We start from the raw sequence: 20,643 nt of genomic DNA, 5'->3' as shown, positions 1-20,643 counted from the left end.
GATGGTCCCTAAATGAAAGCCTCGTTTTGCGGAGAAGATCTCCCCGTTAAACTGACGCTGCTGGCGGGTCCGGGAAACTGACGCTGCTGACGGGTCCGGGAAACTGACGCTGCTGGCGGTTCCGCGAATGTCCGTCGAATATCCAACCTAAAACCAAATTCACCGCGGTCCCAGACTTGCCCAGACTCTACGTCCAGCGGCCCCCAGGTAAATTGAGTCTGAGACCCCTGGTTTACATGCATACAAACCTTCATAACACACAAGGGGAAGGGTAATAACCGGAAAAGCATGACATGGGACCTTTAAAGACTGTTTCTCTAAAAGGCAAGTTTATGATTTTAACACTTTTTACTGACACTCGGCAGATTTGTGTGTAATTCTCTCAAAAAGGAACAGTAAGATACACTTTTTATCTATACCAAACCTTAAACATTTTTTTTTAAACCAAGATACTTTTGTGATACACTTTTATGTAGGAACATTTTACAACTGATAGAATGTCATTTACTTTGTAACAAATGTATTTTCTTAAAGACTGTGACTCTAAAATGGCACGTTTTGTGATTTTAACACTTTTATACTGGCACTAGGCAGATTTTGTTTTTTTCTCTCGTTGTTTTTCTCTTACTTGTAGTTACAGTTTTACGTTGGTCAACTTTACAACTGGTAGAAAGTTAAGTACTTTTTCTGAACAGATTTTCTTAAATAACCAAACTCTAAATGGAAAGTTTGTTATTTTAAAACTTATTTACTGACATTAAGCAGATTTGGGGTTTTTCTCTTTTATTGTGTTAATAAGATACTTTTAGATACACTTTGATGTATGCAATACTTAACAACTGGTAGAATATGAAGTAATTTGTGAGGAATTCGGTTTCTTTTTAATGGCCAAGGCAGATTTTGACTTTTTTCTCTTGCCAATATACTTTTAGACACACTTTGAGGTATGCAAAACCTTAAAACTAGAAATGAAGTACATTGTCTGATTAGATTTTTTCTTAAAGACTGTTTCTCTAAAAGGTAAGTTTGTGATTTTGTGACTTTTCCATATATATTTTTTTTCTCTTACAAACTATACTTTTGACTTATTCCGTAAAATCATGACAAACTATTACTTATTCTAAAATTTGACCTCTTGCTGCCTGGTTGGAAATGATAGATGAAAAAGCTACAAAGCTTAAAGAACTTTTTTAAAAACTCTCAATTCTACAGATGACACCCCCCATTCAACGCAATAAGTCCCACCCTCCACTCAGCAAATCATCCAAAACTAAGGACCCCACTAAGACGACCGTTGAAAACTAGCCATGGATCTGAGAAAAACCAAGTCTCCCCCCGCGAGTTGCAGCCAGGACCAAACTCCTGGACTACCATCATCACAACCATTTTGGACACCCGAATCTTGCAGTACTACTGCTGCTGATTTTGCTCCTTGGGCCAAGACGTCTCTGTTTATGGACACAGTGAAATCGGTGTTGGTTGATATTGTGGAGAGGGTGATACATCGGTACAGAGAAGAAATCTGCAACGGATGCCGAGTCAGTCACCCCGGCCAGAGGCAACACGATTGTCTGAATGACATGCCCGATTTGTTCTTCAGAAACAATTACAACGCGTTAATGAAAAGACTCTGGCTCACCGACTTCATTACTGAGATCGACCAGACTCTTATTGATAAAGACATTTTCACGGATGATTGGAGGATCCAAGCCGCTTCGGAGGCTTTTCTGCACAATCTCAAAAATTGTAGACGCCTCAAGGAGAGACTTGAAAAGATCCATGCCGAGTTGGATGGAGAAGAAGAAGACTAATAACCAGCGGTTGATTGAAGCCAGGGATTTTTTCTTTTTCGATACATTGACTTTTTCTTTAAAGTACAATAAAAATGGGGAACTACTATGCAAAACGCTCTGTATATATTGATCAGAATGTAGTCAATACCCTTTTAATAAGTGTGGTCATGAGGACGATTGAAAACAGAATGAAGAGTGACCCTCGTGTAAACACAATGGCTGAAGTTTGTAAACTAGAAGACATTTTGGATATTGTTCGTTCTGGCAGTACTATTCCTGGTCATTGGGAAACGATTGTAAACAAAACATTTAAAGTGGTCCTGGAATCTTCATTTTCCGAAACATTCTGTAACATTACCGAAGAAATGAAACAAACATAAAAAGTGTATCATGTGCTCGCTCTCATTGCAGAGACGTGCACATATAGACTCTAGGTCAGGGGTCGGCAACCCCTGGCACGCGTGCCAGCATTGGCACACGGCACCATAACCCGTGGCACACTAGGAATAAGTGGAATAAGTGTACAAAATCTTTAAATTGTATTTTCGGATCCTGAACGAGACCACCGCCAGAGCGCGTCTCCCCGTTACCTGCAGAAGGAAGCCATGCACGCAACGCAGCCCCGCTCTCTTTAACTCCAGGTGACTTTCTGCCGCTTTCCTCCGTGGTGCAGTGCTGATCGTTTCACCACGGAGGAAAGCACTTCACTAATTGCAGTACCCATAAGGAGCTGTACAAATGCCGCAGTTTTTGCGTGGCTGTGTATTTAGTTGAAAGCCCAGTGGCGATCTGCTCATCTCTCATCTAAATAATATGCTACAAAGGGGCAGACTGGCCATCTGTGTGTTGAACTTTCCTGTCGGCTCCCAGACCGTAGTCGAGGAGGGCAGAAGCAACAAGCTTCAGGTTCAATAAACCACTTTAGCTTAAATGACTGGAGAGAGGCGAGCTCTTCTTGGGAGACCGTTGCATTTATTTAGCTGTTCTTCTGTTTCACAAAATACATCACAGACCTTTGTTTTTCTGCTTCCTCGTTTCACTTCCAGAAACATACACACATTCTCTCACTGTCGCTCTACCATCCACAAACACACATGAACAAGCCACACCCCTCTCTCTCTCTCTCTCTCTCTCTTAAAGGGACAGCGATCTCATCTCACTCTGCATGACCCTAATATCATAACATGTCCTGGAGAATCACAGAACGGACGATCGTCCTTATTATTATGCCGTTTAAACCAATTATTTAAATGTGTTTGTTAAATTCGGCATCATGTAAGTTGCGCTGCCACGTCCACACACTGCTTCCCCGAGCGTCAAGCTCCTCCACCCCCCCCCCCCCCCCCCGTTGATAATTCTCGATCGTTGGCACGCTGATAACAATTTTTTTTTTAAATGGTACTTCATATCAAAAAGGTTGCCGACCCCTGCTCTAGGTAGTGCTTGAGCACCTGCCCGTTTTGCCCTCTGGACATCAATGTGCCCTTTTGAAAGTCCGTTTTTTACATTTTTTTTTTTTTTTTTTACAGTGTATTTGTATGTGGCTCATGGTAACATCGATCAATTCTGGATTAAAAGCTTCTAATATATACAACAATGCCCCAAATGTGCATTGTAATTTTGTCAGACATCCCCACACGTGCCCCGTGGCACTCCCGTACGTGCCCTGGCTGCAGCCCCTCCCTTCCCTGCTCTCAACGTGAACGCGCAGCGCGCAGAGCAGACAATCAGTCACTCAGTCAGACAGGCCACGGTGGGTGTGTGGTGCAGCAGCACGCAGCAACAAGATTAAAAGTGCCCTAGTGACGACCAAGTAAGTAACCACCAGGTAACAAATACAACGAGTGTATTGTTTAATCCCCTAAATCAGATGCCAAACTAAACTATAACTTCACTTATTTTCTTGCATCCATCCATTTAGTCTCGTTGTGCACTTTTGAAAATAGCAGATCTACAAGCTCACAATGCCACGCAATGCGAGGCGTTGTGAGCCTGTAGATGGCTTTCTTATATTATTTGACAATTTGGCCAATGTTTGACCAGTTTTTATAGTAGTTTGTTGATTACTTCGTCCCCCCCTAGCTTCAGATTGGACCCCCCTAAATCATTTAGGATAATAAAAATAAATGTTAAAATAATTAATTTTTTGATAATAAATCAGTAAAATCAGGCAAAAATAAGAATTAAATAACATAACCCTAAAACTGAAATAAAGTAACCAAAAACCGAAAAGAAACTAACAGCGCGCGGGCGACCGCCACGATGACTCAGAAGGTGCCCTTTTTTTTTCTCTTGAGCACCTGCCCCTATAAATGTCTGTGCACACCACTGTCTCATTGTATGCTCTGTTTGTAGATGTAATGCATCTTTGTGTCAAAAACAGCATACACATGAATATTTTGACTGAAGTGAAAAAACTCCATCATGATATTTCCAGTAATCTGGGGAATTCTAAGCTGGAGACAGTTCTGGGGATGTTACAATCAGTATAACTATTGATTTCGTGTGTGAAAAAATAAAAATGTAAATAGGAAATCTTTAAAAAAATTAAGTGTTTTTTACATTTTAAAAACTGTTGTCTTCATTATAGCAAGGGGAGTGAGTTTTTTCTCCTACTCTGAGTTCGAAATGTCCACTTCAGTTGCACATAGATACACCAAACCTTCCAGTTATATTCCTATCAATATTATGAAGGCTTTTACAGAAGGGTTTGTTCATATGTCATTCATAGCCTGAATTATATAACATTGTATACCTAAAAACATGGCGAAAATTGATATTTTAGGGCTGTTGACAGTATTTTCTGATTTATGGAGTGATACAAAGAGATATCCAAGATCCCTTAGATACTAATATGACTACAAAATGAAACAATAATTTTGAACATGGCTTTATCCAAAGTTCAGATTTTGGTTCCTGAAATGTGTTAAAATATGTGCCTATTTAATGAGATAATGGCTATTTCAGAAAACTTGTAATACAAAAAACAATTGCCTTATTGTAAGTAATTAACTGGAAAAATGTTTAGATGATATCTTTAAGTTAAAAAAATTACCCTATTCACCTGGGGTGTCTCGCCCTAAAATAGGCATTTTCCACTGAGAATAAAACGAAGTTCGGCCATGTTTTTTTTTTCTGCAGGGAGAAATTTGAAGAACACGTGACATAGACGCCAGCCATTGGAATGAATGGTGAAAAAAAACGTTGGGATCTTACAATTTCAGAGGCGTTTTTGTAGAAATACTACGTCCCAAGTTGTGGACCAACGTAGTTATTACACGTTTTTTTATGAGACTGGGTTGGGAATTCCCCCCCAAAAAGACAAGACAACCTGATTGTTTATTTGTAAAATACATTTAATCCCTTTATATTTGGGCAAACCAAAGTCTACAAGAGAGAGGGGTTGAGATTTCAGTGGCAGAGGATCCTGAGAATCACTTCCTGTTTTTAAAAAGGCAGCAACATGGACAGCAGGTCCTGACAAACACAGAAGTCTTCAGAATACTGGACTGGTGGCTGTTGTCACGTTTTCCAATGATTTCTGGTGAGAAACTATTGAAGGTCACTTTTCAGCACTGGCACAGAATCTCCCCCTCTTTGCGCAGACTCCTTTGACAACGTACCAAACACTGATATCACAATACAAGAAGAAGAAAAGGCATACATTGTCTTTCTACAGCCTTCATGATTTCATTAATACGTCAGAGCTGTAAATATTACAAGACACTTTTACTGTTTCTTGGTTTAAGTATGAGATGTTAACAAGGTTTTACTTGGTTGAGGAAAGCTGTGATAATATGGAAGGTTACACGAGATGACTCAGTTAATGTGAGTGTGTGATGGATGTGTGCAGGTGTGTGTTAGTGTCAGCGGGAGCTAGTGGGAACAGACCTCAGGACAGAACAGTATCCAGCTACATACCCTGCTGCACCAAATAAACAGCATGTGATTGGCTGAACTCCAGCAGGCAGTTATGACTGATTTGTGGCTCAACACTAGCTGTTAAAGGGATAGTTTGGATATTTTAGAAGTAGGGTTGTATGACGTTCTTATCCTACTTCCAGTGGATGGTGGTTGGCACCCCCCATGTTTTGAGAAGCTCTAAAATGGAGGCCCCACTGAAAAAGTCATTATCAATTTAACTGTACACTGTATTCAGCCACCAGACTTCATTGACAAAAACTGCATCTATATAACTGTATCAGTTAGTTAGTTAGTGTTATTGGCTGACTTTGGTGTAATAAACATACCAAAGTCACACAATAACAGAAACTACTGAATTAAGAAACTCCCATTTTCTGAAGGCCAAAATAACCGTTTTTGTCAGTGGAGTCTGGTTTGCTTCCTGTTGGAATGGGCCATCTGCAGGCAAGGTCAAGATAAATATAGCCAAACTTATATTGATTTGAATAGGTAGGCCTTTCTTTTAAGTGGATAACAAATGTTTTGCAGCTCCACAGCAGTAGATAGCTTAGCTTCTGTACTGTAAATTGTTTCTATTCAAACTGGGCGTCTGCCAAACACCCTCCACTCCACTGACTTCTCATACAACAACACTAAAAACATCCAAACTATGCCTTCAATGTCACTGAGCTGCCCTATATTACACATATTACCACTGTAAACAGCAAACAGCCAATCCAACAGCCGTGAAACTTTGTTAGACTGACGTTACAACATGATAGTTGAATACCTCTTGGTAAGGGATTAATAACAAAGTAACAGAGTGAAGCTGGAACTATTCATCTTTTCAGGTTAAATACCCGGAGTCTCGGCTGGGTGACTTTTTTTTCTTTCTTTTTTTGCTGGCAGGAATGGACCTCCATATATATCACAGTTTGATTGATGGTGATGATAAGGGTAGTAGCTGGAGAGATAGTACTATGACACAGCAGGTCACATGAGGCCGGACTAGACTCAACCAGATATTTCCACCAACTTGATTTGAGTTGAAATTGGATGGGTCATATTTCAATGTAATTCCTCTGATTTGGGAGAGATGATTATAACATTATGCACGTTGCCTTCACAAATAAGTGCACAGTTGTATAAAACCTTTTAAATGTATCATTTGTAATAATTGTATCCACTTGCATCAAACACATTCCTAAAGGTGAACTAATGATTTCTCAGAGCAGCAAAAGCCTGGTGACATGTTCCTGCCTGCTAAGCATATTACACAAACGATATTCAGACTTTCATGATATTCATATGAGACCTTTTCACTACATTAGAGATGCAGGTGAGGATTTATAAGCCGGGCCGGCCAAACAAGCCAAAGTGTGTTTTGAACGTACATTACTTGATTTCATTTGATACAATTGTATAACCCTTCCATAAATGTTTTATACAATTTAGCACTCAGACAGTTTGGACACATGATGAGCGACAGACAGCCAAAGACAAAACACTCCATAGGTCCAACATGACAGACATCGGGTCACTTTGACTTTGGTTCCAGGTTACAAGGTTAACTGAGAATTACTTCTTTAGTCAGTTCCTGCACACACCATCATCTGGTTCAGTCTAGAGCGAGACAAACAAGCAGAGTGCAGGAAGAATACAGGAGAAGGATCAGCTGTAATACAATTTCCATGCTGAGGCAGTCATAAAGCACTGTTAATATATATATTTATATACAGTTTATACATAAAACAGTGAAAAAACATCCATAAAACCAAGAATATAAGAGCATGTTCATACGCGAGGAAGCAGTAAACAACTAATGTATCACTAAAGTATTAATGCACCAGGACTGGTGACTGGTGTGATATAATATCTACATATCAGGTTAGGGTAGCACGGGTCCAATATGCAAACCAGCATGTGTGACCGACAACAAAAGAATGGACAGTGTAATGCAAATGCTCAATGGAGGATGTGTTACGCTGTCTTCTCAAAGAGCGGACTAAATCCAGCAAGCAACATAATACGTGACGTTTCCTGCTTATAAGAGAAAAAAGGGAAAGAGCGAGGCGGAAACGCGGGGGTCCTCCCTCCTCCAGCGGGCTGTTGGCCCCTCGCTTTAATACACTGGGCTGTTGCGGATCCCGCAGCACAACACCATGCTGAAGATCATCTCGAAGATCTGGGAGGACCAGCACAAACACAAGCAGTGGTTAGATTGAATGTTTTAAATGTGCTAATATATTCAATATTTTAAATATTATTGTTATAATACAGGCCTTTTATTGTAACATAATGTTCACTAAGACGGGTGCTCATCCAAATTGGTGTCTGTGTCCTCGAATTAGATAATCTTGCGAATCTAAACTTGAATGTATGACAATGTCTTCTGTCTTCTTTTAGATACATTCAGGCATCAATACAATATGTTATATAACGTTTTGAGGTGTGATGTGCAGCTTTCTGTTCTTACCATAATAACTGCGACCACCAAAGCGGCGATGCCGATCATGCCGATCTTATCTGTGAACAGCTCATTGATCCTCTGGTGGCAACCCTGCAGAGGAAACCATCAACACATGTCATTAAGATCTGGGGCCTCATGTATAACGCTGTGCGTAGGATTGACGTTGCTTACGTAGTAGCAATCCGAAAAATAGGTCCATACATTTTCCGCCACTTTCCGATTCACCAAACATTGCGTACCGGCGAGGAAAGTGCGTATGGCACTTCCTACGCCGGTTTCCCTTTATAAATTACAACCGACTCGAAATGCGGTGCAGCTTTTGCGGGCTTCACGTAACGCCCATGTTTGCCTATAAATAGTCAAAGAAACGCCCATTCATTCATTCATTTTGACTGACTGCATGGAGAAGATAGCAGGAAATGACCACAGAACAGCTAAAACAGACATCTCACACCGTGTCAGATTTTGGTTATTTTGGGGAGGTCGAGATAAATCATATTGTTCGGTGGATGCAGTTTGAACCAGAGTAGCAGCATGGAGGTCGGATCGCCAACAAAATAAATAAATAAGTGGTCCGAAAAAGGTTAATGACAAAAAAAATACACATAGCCTTCCTCAGGCAGTGTGTTTGTACCAGGGACAGGAGACCCCCCCTTGATGAGAAACGGTAAGAAATGATCGGGGAATCCCTCCGGAGTGGAGTCTTGACGACTGGATCTGAAATTATGTTTTGGTATTTGGTGGTTTGTGTCCCAGCTGTCGATCAGCTGTACGCAGCGTCTCCACTGCAGCCTGTGCATCTCAACCCCCCCTCCGCAGCAACTCTATATCCAACAGTTAAAAGAAATACAACTAATGTGTTGTGTTATATTAGCTGTACAATTTACCACATATGGTGCTCTTAGTTTCCATACCTCCTGTGTTTTACGAGCGACTTAACAAGTCTTGGCAAACGGCATAAAACACGATTAAACATGTATTAAACATATATAAAACCATGCTCGTATCTACAACCTATAGAAATGCAAAACGGCGTCAGTTTAGACGTAATTCTGTCCTCCTGCTTACCGCATCATTTATGAGAAAACATTTCATAACATTAACACAACATATTCGAGGTGGTTTTAAATAACATATCCGTATTTATTTATTTCTCCAAGTTATGTTTTTGTGTGCACTGAGGAGTCTTAAACAGGCGTTTGTTAAATAATTTTAAGATTGGCTTTAATCAATGTTTGAAAATGAATTATTCATATATGATAAATGAGAGTTAACATTTTATTTATGGTATTATTTCCACATATTTCTCCCCATTCTTGCCAACGGTGTCGCAGTTTCTCATCTCTCCCGTTTTTGTGCTTAGTGCGTACGCATGGGTTAGACTTTGCGTGGAGGATCGCATGTTTTCCCGTCAAGTTAGTATTTTATAAATCGCAAACATTGCGTAGAAACTGCCGTACGCCATTTTTTTTGCGTATATCCCTTTATAAATGAGGCCCTTGATCATACCTGCAAGTAGAACAAACAACTGTGGCTGAGTATTTAAATACTACTCCTCAGCTCCGCACCTAACAGTGATCAGTTCAGGGCTTTATTCAGCGTCTGACTCAAGCTCATGATAGGATGAGGTCATACGGAAGTTGTTCACATGGGCAATAGAGCGTTCACTAAGCCACGCCCCTTCAGTAACTGTTGCAACAAATCGGTCCAATCACACACCGGACATTAGAGTGTAAAATGACAACTGAGTCACATTTACAACATGTAATTCCTGATCACTTTTGAAACCGAGGCAGGCTTTTCATTACTGACAACTGTCAGGGAGACATTAGAGGGCAGCAGAGCGACACACAGTATGGAGACTCCTAGAGAAACACTAACTGCCTCAGACATCAGATCGTATGCCAAACAGATGTACACATGTGCTGTGTGCAAGCTTGGGGAGACACGGATTACATGAAGCAGGATTACGTAATCAGAATACAGAAAAAAGTACCTGTGTTCCCTCCTAGTAAAATACAAAAATATATAATCATATAAAGCAGGGCTATTCAATTACGCATTCAGTTGGGCCAGATTTTATAACTACAAAATTCAGCTGGGCCAGACATTCAGCGGCCTGTAAAAAGCGGGTAGTGACACATTTTAAAACAACACATATTACTGCGATGAAAAACATGCAATTTTTATTCATTGTTCATCTAACAAAGGTAGGTCAAAAAGTGCATAAAAACACAACAAATTAGCATTCATTTAACACCATCTGAATAAAAAGTGCACAGTTGTAGCATTACATTTGTTTGCTTTAGAAGTCAAATATCCAGGTTATTTTTTTTTTAACCAGGCACATCAAAAAGTGCATTGACTGAATACAATAATAGCAGTCTTAATAAATGTCCTCACATACAAAAAAACCAGCTAAAGAGCTCCAATGCAACACAAAGAGGTAGTACTGTAGCAATACTATTTTTTTACTTTTCAAGTAATAACAAAAAAATCATACGTTTTGGTCACATTTGACCCAGACACATTACAAAGTGCACTTAAATGAATACAAAAAGAACTGTCAAACCCTGAACAAACCCATAACAAGGGATACGGGTAACTAACATATGAATGAATACTACACTACACGTCTACTATAGTAAACTGTGCTTACTATCACCTCATTTGTGATTTGTCATCGCTGACTTTCTCGATGGGAGAAGGGACATTTTTTGTTTTGAACAAGAGCAGTGATTTTTGGCTCATAGGATGTCAATGCAATCCTAAGACATTGGTGAAAAGTGCTGTCAGTCAGGGAGCAGCGAGTGCTACTTTTGATTGAGTTCATGTGTGAAAAGCTTGATTCACATGTGTATGTTGATCCAAACATACTGAGCACACAGATCGCTACTTTCTGAACGTTAGGGAACTGCTGTTTTTTGACATCACTCTAAAACTTCGCTGGCCCGTTAGTGCGCTGCATGTCAATAAGTTCCAGTGTATATTTCCCCTTGTCGATGCAGGGGACCACTTCCTTTGCTCTGGTGGATACGTCCCCCTATTGCAACAGTGAAGAGGTCTCTGGCAAAGCCCATCACCTCTGTGGGCAGAGCAAGTCATCCAATCGACCGGCAAAGTTCTCTTTCAACCTCGCAATGAAATCTGTCATCACATCCGTGATTTGTGCCGGAGATGTGATGTGTTTGGGGAGCGTCGGAAAATGCAGCATCCGACCCGTGCTCAAGTCGGTCGCGAAAAGGTCCAGCTAGACTTGAATCTGCTCCACAAGATCAATGACCGTTTTGTCTCTGTTTACGCTTCAGAGTTGAGAGAGACATGTTTTAGAGTTGCTATCATAGAACCACCGTTACTAGCACCACTAGATGCACTTTCAAAAAACGTGCTGCGTTGTGGTTTGGCGGTTTCTATGCAAAGTGGAGTGTTGCGTTCATTGTCTGTAATAGAGTAGGAATTTGGCTACGGGAGGCTGGGCCACTCGGGAGTTGGTTCTGGGCCGCATCTGGCCCGTGGGCCGCCAGTTGAATAGGCCTGATATAAAGGTTACATTTCTAAAAATGTTCTATGACTTGCAGGATTACAGATTCTGCTTTTTGGTTTGAAATGTTTTGGTTCATTTGTTGTTGTTTTCTTTATTCAGAAGGGGAAATCCAGGCAAATCCATGCTTTGACAGGGCGTGGCCACTTTAAAGCACGGATGTCAGTGACTTCAGCCCTATCCAGTGCATGGCATTAAGGATTTCGGGAGATGGCCCTGTGGGCCATCTAAGCTAATTTACAGATGGCCCTGACCCCAATAGAGATTGCCCTGAAAAATGCGCGCGGACGAAATGACGCACAAAGGGTTTGGGGGGCCTCCCCCTAGAACATTTAGATTTTTGCAGGTCTTAGATGCTGTCTGGTGCATTCTCTAGACTGAATTATAAGATGAACCACCACAAGATTATATTGTACAATTTCAATTTTATTCTTCATTTCACTTGTTTGCTTGTTCTTGTTTGTGTTTGCTCGCTTGCATGCCCTGCATAGCTATAAGAAATAATTAAGTTGTTGGTCAAGACACTTTCCATCTGATGAAGGCAAATGCCTTCCCAGATGTAAAAAAGTATAAAATATTACATTCAGTTATAACTGCCAAAACAAACATTATTTACACTATTATGGCCCCTGTTAAAAATGTTTGTAATGTTATCTACTGTAAGTTGGTCGAACGAATGCCTCCTCATCCGGAAGCTGACCGAGCAGACCCGAGCAGCAGTCGAGAGGAGCCGAGCGCATCCGCGGAGCACACAAAATGGTGACGTCAGAGTTCCCGTTATCCGGCAAATCTAAATCTCTTCGGTCAAAATGTCCGGTCAAAATAATTTCCCTTTAGCGCAATACCGCTTCAGTTGCGCCACTTATGTGACAGACAAGAAGAGTATGTGACAGACAAGAATAGTAAATTCTAATGTCTAACACTTAATGTGGAGAAAGAGATGTCCTGTATGGGTTGATTGTGCGTTGATCTGTTGGTAATGCCTCGGGGTTCCGGTGGGCATGTAAACAAATACATAATGCTGCGCTATACTTTGTGGCCTCACCTGGTTGCATAGCGACACTTATTGTTTAGGTGTCTTTTAATAAGCAGGTAGTCATATCATTAGCTAGAACTAGCTGGATCTGATCGATATGGACATAAACGCGAGTGAAGTCTAATCTGAAGGGAGACAGAGATCAGCTGCTGCTTACGAGTCGACACCTATAGGGTCGACACGCAGCTCTGCATGATCACATGCAGCGGTGAGCAGACAAAACACACACTTCAGGTTAGAATATCACAGGTAGCTATTTTAATTACCTCTCAAACTACCTAAACTAATTACTGGATCCGCGAACTGCATGATACTGGCATAATAGATTGCCCGATCGGGCAACCAGCAGGTGAGGCTTCATTGCCCGAGCTAAATACTAGATGGCCCCGGGCCATCGGGCAGTCGCTAATGTCGAGCCCCGGCCCTCTCATCAGACTATTATTGTTTCAGCAATTTGACTTTATTGAAGAAAATGCACCAAAATAAATTCCCTGCTCCTTTAAAAGGTTATTGGCTAAATAGCCCGGAAAACCCCAGTTCCAGAAAACGGAGCACACAACAATGCTGGCATCCTGGGAGGCTTGGATCAGACTTTTGTCATTCCAGTAATGTGCATGTGCTGCCAAGAAATCAGGTTAACCCGGGGTGCAGCACACAGCGTGAATACAGATATAGCCAAACGGGGGAACTACAACTTCTGTGTCGGTCAAGTGATGTAATTGGGACCAAAAATACTTTGGGTGCGTTTCACTTCTCTTATTTTTCATTTCCTCGCTCCTTGGTCTCGGTATCACCGGAAGTTGATTTGTCTGCGCCATCTTGAGTACCGCCCCAGTGGTCTTATTTCTGCCGGAGGACCGAGGATCGAGGAGCGATAAAGGAGGAGCGATAATGGAGGAACTACCAGACCATCCTCCGGTGAAATCCTCAGACACTCGCCCCGCCCCCTTACTGTGTATCGCTCACTGATTGGACGATGCAGCGCATGCACTGATCTGGCTGCTGTAAGACATCAGCTGTGCGGCGTCATCACAAACGGACGTCGCTTCACGTGACGCTCCGGAAGAAAGGACGTCCCATTGCTCTTAAAACTAATTTCCCTGCTTCTCGTGGTTTCCTTGCGTCTCTCCATGCTTCCCTGGTGGGAGGGACTAAACGCAGGGAAACGACACAAGTGAGGGACGCAAGGAATCAATTTAACCGACCTGAGACGCAGCCTTGGTGTTATTGATTTACATTGAGAAAGAGATATCTGTAAATTTGCATATTTTAAATCAACTACCCAGTTTGATCCACAAATAGCCTTTATTTGAATCATGAGTGCCTTTAAATTGTTGTGGGAGAGAAACTCCCTCTGAAGGGAACACAGGGATTTGAGCCTTTGCAGACCATTGACATGCACACAAACCACTAGGGAAGGGAAATCCCAAACATAGCATAAGAGGGCCTCTTTAAGCATTCCAAATATTTGATATTAAAATATTTCAAAGAAAATCTTAATTTAAGGTCAAGACACATTATTCTGTGATGAGGTGGTATTGCACAAACCTTCTGAATAACGCTAGATTTTGACTTGGTGGGTGTAACCTTTTGAATATTTGATCTGAAATCAAGCCTACTTGAAATGCCAGCTACAATGTGAACACAACAGAAAGGGGCCTTAGAAAGTGTGCAGGCAGGGCGGAGGCACTTACAACTGGGGTTTCAGTGGCGGGGCAGAGCTTAGTCAAGCCCAGGGCTTCTGTGAGGAAAGACGTCGTCTGGCTTTTACCACAGCAGTTCAGCTGAAATACAGAGACACACACAGTAAGCTTCTCATTATGGTTCTATACTTTACACTTGTCCTCAGATTTCCTATTATTAACCTGCATTTAGTTTCCTTTTATGATCTGGTCAAACTTAAAACACGGCGAGAGAAAGTGCAGCCAAAAATCTTAATTTACGTATCAGAAATCTATATTTCTATTATCTAGGAGACTTCATTATATCCTTACAAAAGATAACATTTGAAATAACAATTTAGAAAAAAGAATAGTTACACAAATCAGCTTCCCCCGCTTAGGAACTCAAAAAAGGCCACAGTTCATCCCGAAATAGTCAATTCTTATTTATTTTTGAAGTAGTTCTATTTGTAAATCTAGATTGTTCTGGTGTGAGTGGGAGATATAGGATGTAGAAAAGTATTTCAAATATTATTTCAGCATATATTTTCTTTCTGCAGAAACTAAACCAATGTCACGATTCTTGTGTTGTTTCACGTTTTTAGTTTTGTGTGTCTGGTAGTGGGTGTTTTGGTTTTCTCCTTGTCATGTTTATCTCCCTGTGTATTGGCTGGTCTTTTTCCCTGTGTTTTTCCTGTCTGTCGTTAGTTTCCCTGGTGTGTCTAATTTCCTGATTGTTTTCACCTGTCACCCCTTCTGTGTCTCCTGTGCTCATCAGTGTCAGCCCCGAACCTGATTGTTCCCACCTGTGTCTTGGTACCCTGTGTTTAAATTCCCCAGTCTCCCAGTGTTCAGTGTCAGTTCGTTTTTTGTCTCTTGTCATGTTCAGGTCTATGCGTTTTGTCATTTGCCATGGAAGGTCTTGTCTCTTGCCACAGTCAGGTCTATGCTCTCTTCGTGCTATTGTTAAGTTTTGTTCCTCACCACGTGAGCGATTTTCATTTTGTTCTTATTTTTTTGTCATCTCAGCTAGAGATTCGAAAGTGACAATTTTTTGCTCATCTTGCTTTTTGTTTTGGAAAATAAAGTATCTTACCAATACTTGACCTCTGTCTCCCGGGTCGTGCAATTGGGTCCTACCTCCTAAGTGCCTGAGTTCTTAACAGAACGAACTGACCAAATATGGACCCAGCGGATTTGGAAGATTTTGAGTTAGATCTGTTCGATCTAGACTTTTCTCTTCAATTTTATTTTGCCGAGTGGAGTGGAACCTTGTCAAGAAGGGACAAAGAGACTATCCTCAGAAAGGCACAAATGGAGGTGGCCAAAGTGCCATGGTTGAGAAGCTCGTTGCCTGAATGGCTCAGAGTTTTCTCACGCAGCCCTGAGTGCCAGTCTTCATTTTTGACCCTTTTTTGGGATCCCGCCTGGCATTTGGAGGTCCACGGAGCCTCCAAAAGACCTCAAAGAAACGCAAGGTCAGGAAGCCAGCTCGTAATTTCGTTCCGTGCTCCAGTGCCGGCCCACACAGCCATGGTACCGTGCTCCAGTACCATCCCACACAGCCATGGTTCCGTGTTCCGGTTCCTTGCCCAGCAGCCATGGTCCCTGCTCCAGAACCGGACCTTACAGCCATGTTTCCGGCTTCAAAAACGGCCCACACAGCCATGATCCAGGCTTCAGTTCCGGTTCCCACAGCCATGGTTCCGGCTCCAGAACCGGCCCATGCAGCCATGGTCCCTGCTCCAGGACCGGCCCATATAGCCATGGTTCCGGCCCCAGTTCCAGCCATGGTTCCGGCTCAAGTACCGGGCCCAGCAGCCATGGTCCCGACTCCGGCTCCTCGTCACCTGTTGACTCTTCGGCCGACGCCAGCTCCCCGTGTCCTGTCGGCGTACCGGCCGACTCCAGCACCTCGTCTCCTGTTGGCTCTCCAGCCGACGCCAGCTCCCCGAGCCCTTTCGGCGTACCGGCCGACACCAGCTCCCCGTGTCCTGTCGGCGTACCGACCATCTCAAGTCTCCTCTCGAGTCACCTCTCGAGTCACCTCTCGAGTCACCACTCGAGTCACCACTCGAGTCACCACTCGAGTCACCTCTCGAGTCACCTCTCGAGTCCCCACTCGAGTCCCCTCTCGAGTCACCTCTCGAGTCCCCTCTCGAGTCACCTCTCGAGTTCCCTCTCAAGTCCCTATACAATGTCCTGGTCCGTTGGAGGTTCCGCTGGGGGTCCTGCCAACCCTATGTCCTGTGCCGTTGGAGGCTCCGACGACTACTGTCCTGCCGGGGGTCCTGCCAACCCTATGCCCTGTGCCGTTGGAGGCCCCGCCGACTACTCTTCTGCTGGGGGTCCTGCCAACCCTATGCCCTGTGCCGTTGGAGGCCCCGACGACTACTGTTCTGCCGGGGGTCCAGCCAACCCTATGTCCTGTGCCGTTGGAGGCCCCGACGACTACTGTTCTGCCGGGGGTCCTGCCAACCCTATGCCCTGTGTCGTTGGAGGCCCCGCCGACTACTCTTCTGCCGGGGGTCCTGCCAACCCTATGTCCTGTGCCGTTGGAGGCCCCGCCGACTACTCTTCTGCCGGGGGTCCTGCCAACCCTATGCCCTGTACCGTTGGAGGCCCCGCCGACTACTTTTCTGCCGGGGGTCCTGCCAACCCTATGTCCTGTGCTGTTGGAGGCCCCGCCGACTACTCTTCTGCCGGGGGTCCTGCCAATCCTATGTCCTGTTCCGTCCAGGGTCTCGTCTGCGCCTGGCCCGCCGGGCGTTCCGCCGGCTCCTGCCCGTCCTTGTGCCCGGCCTCCTGAGTTCCCCAGCCGAGGACTCCACCATGAACTCTGCCTTGCACCCGGGCCGTCCGCCCGAGGACTCCACCATGAACTCTGCCTTGCCCCCGGGCCGTCCGCCCGAGGACTCCATCATGAACTCTGCCTTGCCCCCGGGCCGTCCGCCCAGAATTCCATCGTGAACTCTGCCTTGCCCCCGGGCCGTCCGCCCGAGAGCTCCATCATGGACTGTGTTTTGCCTCTGGGTTGTTGTCCCGGACCCGTCCTCCGGACCCCCTCCACCGACCCTTTTTGATTTTGTACATCTGGAATCCGTCCCTTGAGGGGGGGGTTCTGTCACGATTCTTGTGTTGTGTCACGTTTTTAGTTTTGTGTGTCTGGTAGTGGGTGTTCTGGTTTTCTCCTTGTCATGTTTTCCTCCCTGTGTATTGTCTGGTCTTTTTACCTGTGTTTTCCTGTCTGTCGTTAGTTTCCCTGGTGTGTCTAATTTCCTGATTGTTTTCACCTGTCACCCCTTCTGTGTCTTCTGTGCTCATCAGTGTCAGCCCCGCCCCTGATTGTTCCCACCTGTGTCTTGTTACCCTGTATTTAAATTCCCCAGTCTCCCAGTGTTCGGTGTCAGTTCGTTTTTGTCTCTTGTCTTGTTCAGGTCTATGCGTTTTGTCTATTGCCATGGAAGGTCTTGTCTCTTGCCACAGTCAGTTCTATGTTCTCTTCGTGCTATTGTAAAGTTTTGTTCCTCACTACGTGAGCGATTTTCATTTTGTTCTTATTTTTTTGTCATCTCAGCTAGAGATTTGAAAGTGACCATTTTTTGCTCATCTTGCTTTTTGTTTTGGAAAATAAAGTATCTTACCGATACTTTACCTCTGTCTCCCGGGTCGTGCAATTGGGTCCTACCTCCTAAGTGCCTGAGTTCTTAACAACCTACCTACTGAATCACTGCGCAGAAGGACGAGTGCACAGGAGAAGTGAGTTTTAGTAATAGGTGAACTAAGAGGTCCCATTGAAATGCATACTATGCCAAAGCCCTGATTGTAAAGCCTAAAATGAAATGAAGACGTCTTTTGTCAAAGTACATCCTGTGTTTCAAAATGAATGAGTTATCTTCGAGTCATTTCGTTTTGTTCTTACCGTCTCGTGGAAGACCCGGAGCACAGCGGTGACGGCGTCCTTCTCCTTGTTGTCCTTCTCTGTTCCTGGTAACGCTGGGAAGGATATGGCCTTGTCATACGCAGAGTCGTAGAAGCTGATCATCTCCGTGGCAACCTAAGACAAAAACAAAGAGGTCAGCCTGGAACTTTAAACCATGTGTTCCCTGAATTCAGTCAATTCATTTTGAGCTGATTTCAGGAAAGTCACTAATTTGTTGGAAGGATTAATATACACTAAAGGACACACAGTAGGATCTATGCCTTGCTACATAGAACATGTTTTAAGAATCATTTCACAGTTTTTTCACCGAAGTTCTTCAGTGATATTATTAGTTTTACGATGTTTTTCTACCTTTTAAACCTGGCAATTCAGGCCTAAATCAGAACACCTTTATTCGTCCAACAGAGTGAACATTTGCAATACTAATAAACCAGAGTAACTTAGTAATTTGTTTCATAATATTTAACTCTTTCATTATACACCTGCAATTGAACTGTATTTGAGCCTCAATGTAGCATGCATATTTGAACCTCCCGTCTTACAGTGTCTTTGTTCATGAAGCCCCAGATTCCAGCTGCAACTTCACAGGCGAACAGGATGATGAGGCAGGCGAAGAACTGCAGGACAGAAACATCTCATTACCCCTTCAACAAGTCAGATAACAAAGGTTTTGACTTTTTAAATAGACAATATGATTGAATGTATTTCAAATCCAGTGTTCTTTACATCCATGTTTACTAACAAGTAAATGACCCCAGATCATCAGTGGAGCAGAGTGAGTATTGTGAATGCGTATGTGTGTACTTGTGCATGTTCCTTCAAAAATTAAACTCACAATTTTAGGATTGCACTATTTGATTATTGTGAAAAAAAACTTTGTATCAATAGAAAATGAGAATAAAAAACATGAAATAATGTGTGAGAAGTATCTTCAAGTTGGTTTTCGTTATTTTTGGGCCTCTAATTACAACTAATTAAAACCTTCATATGTGACTCACCGTTCCCAGCAGACACTGGGACTCCTGAATGGCGCCATAGCAACCAAGGAAGCCGACCACCATCATCACTGCGCCCACTGCAATCAGGATGTGGACACCTGGACAGACACAGAGACAGAGAGGAATGATTCATATCCATGGCAACAACCATACATTAACAGGTATAATTATATATATTAGACTTGACTTTAAAAAAACAAACATAGGATGGTTAAAAGACAATAAGGTTAAAAAAGATTTTACTTTTTAAAATCTCATTTAATATTAAATAATTCATTAACTAAGAAAAAGTTTGTCTTTTGTTTTCCATTTTGTGAGAATTGTTTGAGATTGTTTTTTTAATCTCTTTTTTTTTTTTTTGTTTATCAATCTTTATAGTATTTTTTTTTTATCAATGTAGGATGCTAGGCCTGCAGACATAAATCTGTTTGTGTTAATCAGGATGAATTCATTTGATTTTTTATATTGCTCAGTTTAAGTGTGATTTCAATGTTGATCATTTTAAAAAGTGTGCAGGCAGGATGACTGCAGGGATACCATTATACTTGACACTCGTTCTGCTTCTTAGAGAAAAGCAAGTGATTGCAAAGAGCTATTACAAGAATGTAAAAAGAGGAAGTGGACTGTGGCTTTGACCACCTCCTGTGAATTCCTGCCAGCCTGCAATGACGCCTGATGGACAGCAGAAGGCACACTCTTGTTTCTATGCCAGTAGAATAAAGCGAGTCATTTTCACAGGAAGTTGTTTCTTGTTTCTCGCCTGCTCCACAATGCTCAACATTATTTTTCATTCCGGACATAAAACAGGGGCTTCCCCCCGTCTAGCTGATGTGTTTTGGTTCTTGGTTTTAGTCCTATTAATATAAATGATTGCTCAACACTATCCTTTGTTTCAGATTGCTTAATGTGTGTTTCCATATAGTAGTGAAGTTTCCAATTTACTGCAACAAAAACTTACATTCAGGGACTCATTTTGAGTGAGGTCATTTATTACAGTAGCGATTGCATCTGGTTAGAATTGTGTGCTTTTGGAAGTGCTGACACATTTGAGAAGCCGACTGCTAATCTGTGTTGTTTATGTGCTGAATAAAGCAAAGTTACAAGGTAGCCATGCCCTAAAATACACTGTTTACAAAATGACCACCAGACTATATTGAAAAATATTTGAAACTAGCAATTGAGAACAGAAACCTGTCAGGAAATGTTTACTCGGATATTAAAACAACTGAAAAAAGGGGGATTTTCTCATAGACTTCTATATAATCATACTTATTTTAACAAACCCACTTGCACCGCCC

At 42.6% G+C, this 20,643-nt stretch overlaps 1 protein-coding gene across 1 annotated transcript in view; it reads right to left on the bottom strand.

Moving 5' to 3' along the window:
• Positions 1–5,128: 5,128 nt before the first annotated feature.
• The window catches only part of LOC307030432 (CD81 protein-like), a 35,973-nt gene continuing 20,458 nt past the window's right edge, over positions 5,129–20,643 (bottom strand). The window contains exons 2-7 of the mRNA XM_079666852.1: positions 19,346–19,443; positions 18,890–18,964; positions 18,327–18,461; positions 14,438–14,527; positions 8,173–8,256; positions 5,129–7,881 (exon numbers count right to left, since the gene is read on the bottom strand). Coding sequence (XP_079522978.1) covers positions 7,819–7,881; positions 8,173–8,256; positions 14,438–14,527; positions 18,327–18,461; positions 18,890–18,964; positions 19,346–19,443 — 545 coding nt within the window. The 3' untranslated portion in view covers positions 5,129–7,818. The remainder of the gene's footprint in view (positions 7,882–8,172; positions 8,257–14,437; positions 14,528–18,326; positions 18,462–18,889; positions 18,965–19,345; positions 19,444–20,643) is intronic.

The sequence above is a fragment of the Notothenia rossii genome (assembly GCF_949606895.1).
Source record: "Notothenia rossii genome assembly, chromosome: 2".
NCBI lineage: Eukaryota > Metazoa > Chordata > Actinopteri > Perciformes > Nototheniidae > Notothenia > Notothenia rossii.
The sequence above is the reverse complement of the archived record's forward strand: the minus strand, read 5'-3'. Positions and strand labels throughout refer to the sequence as shown.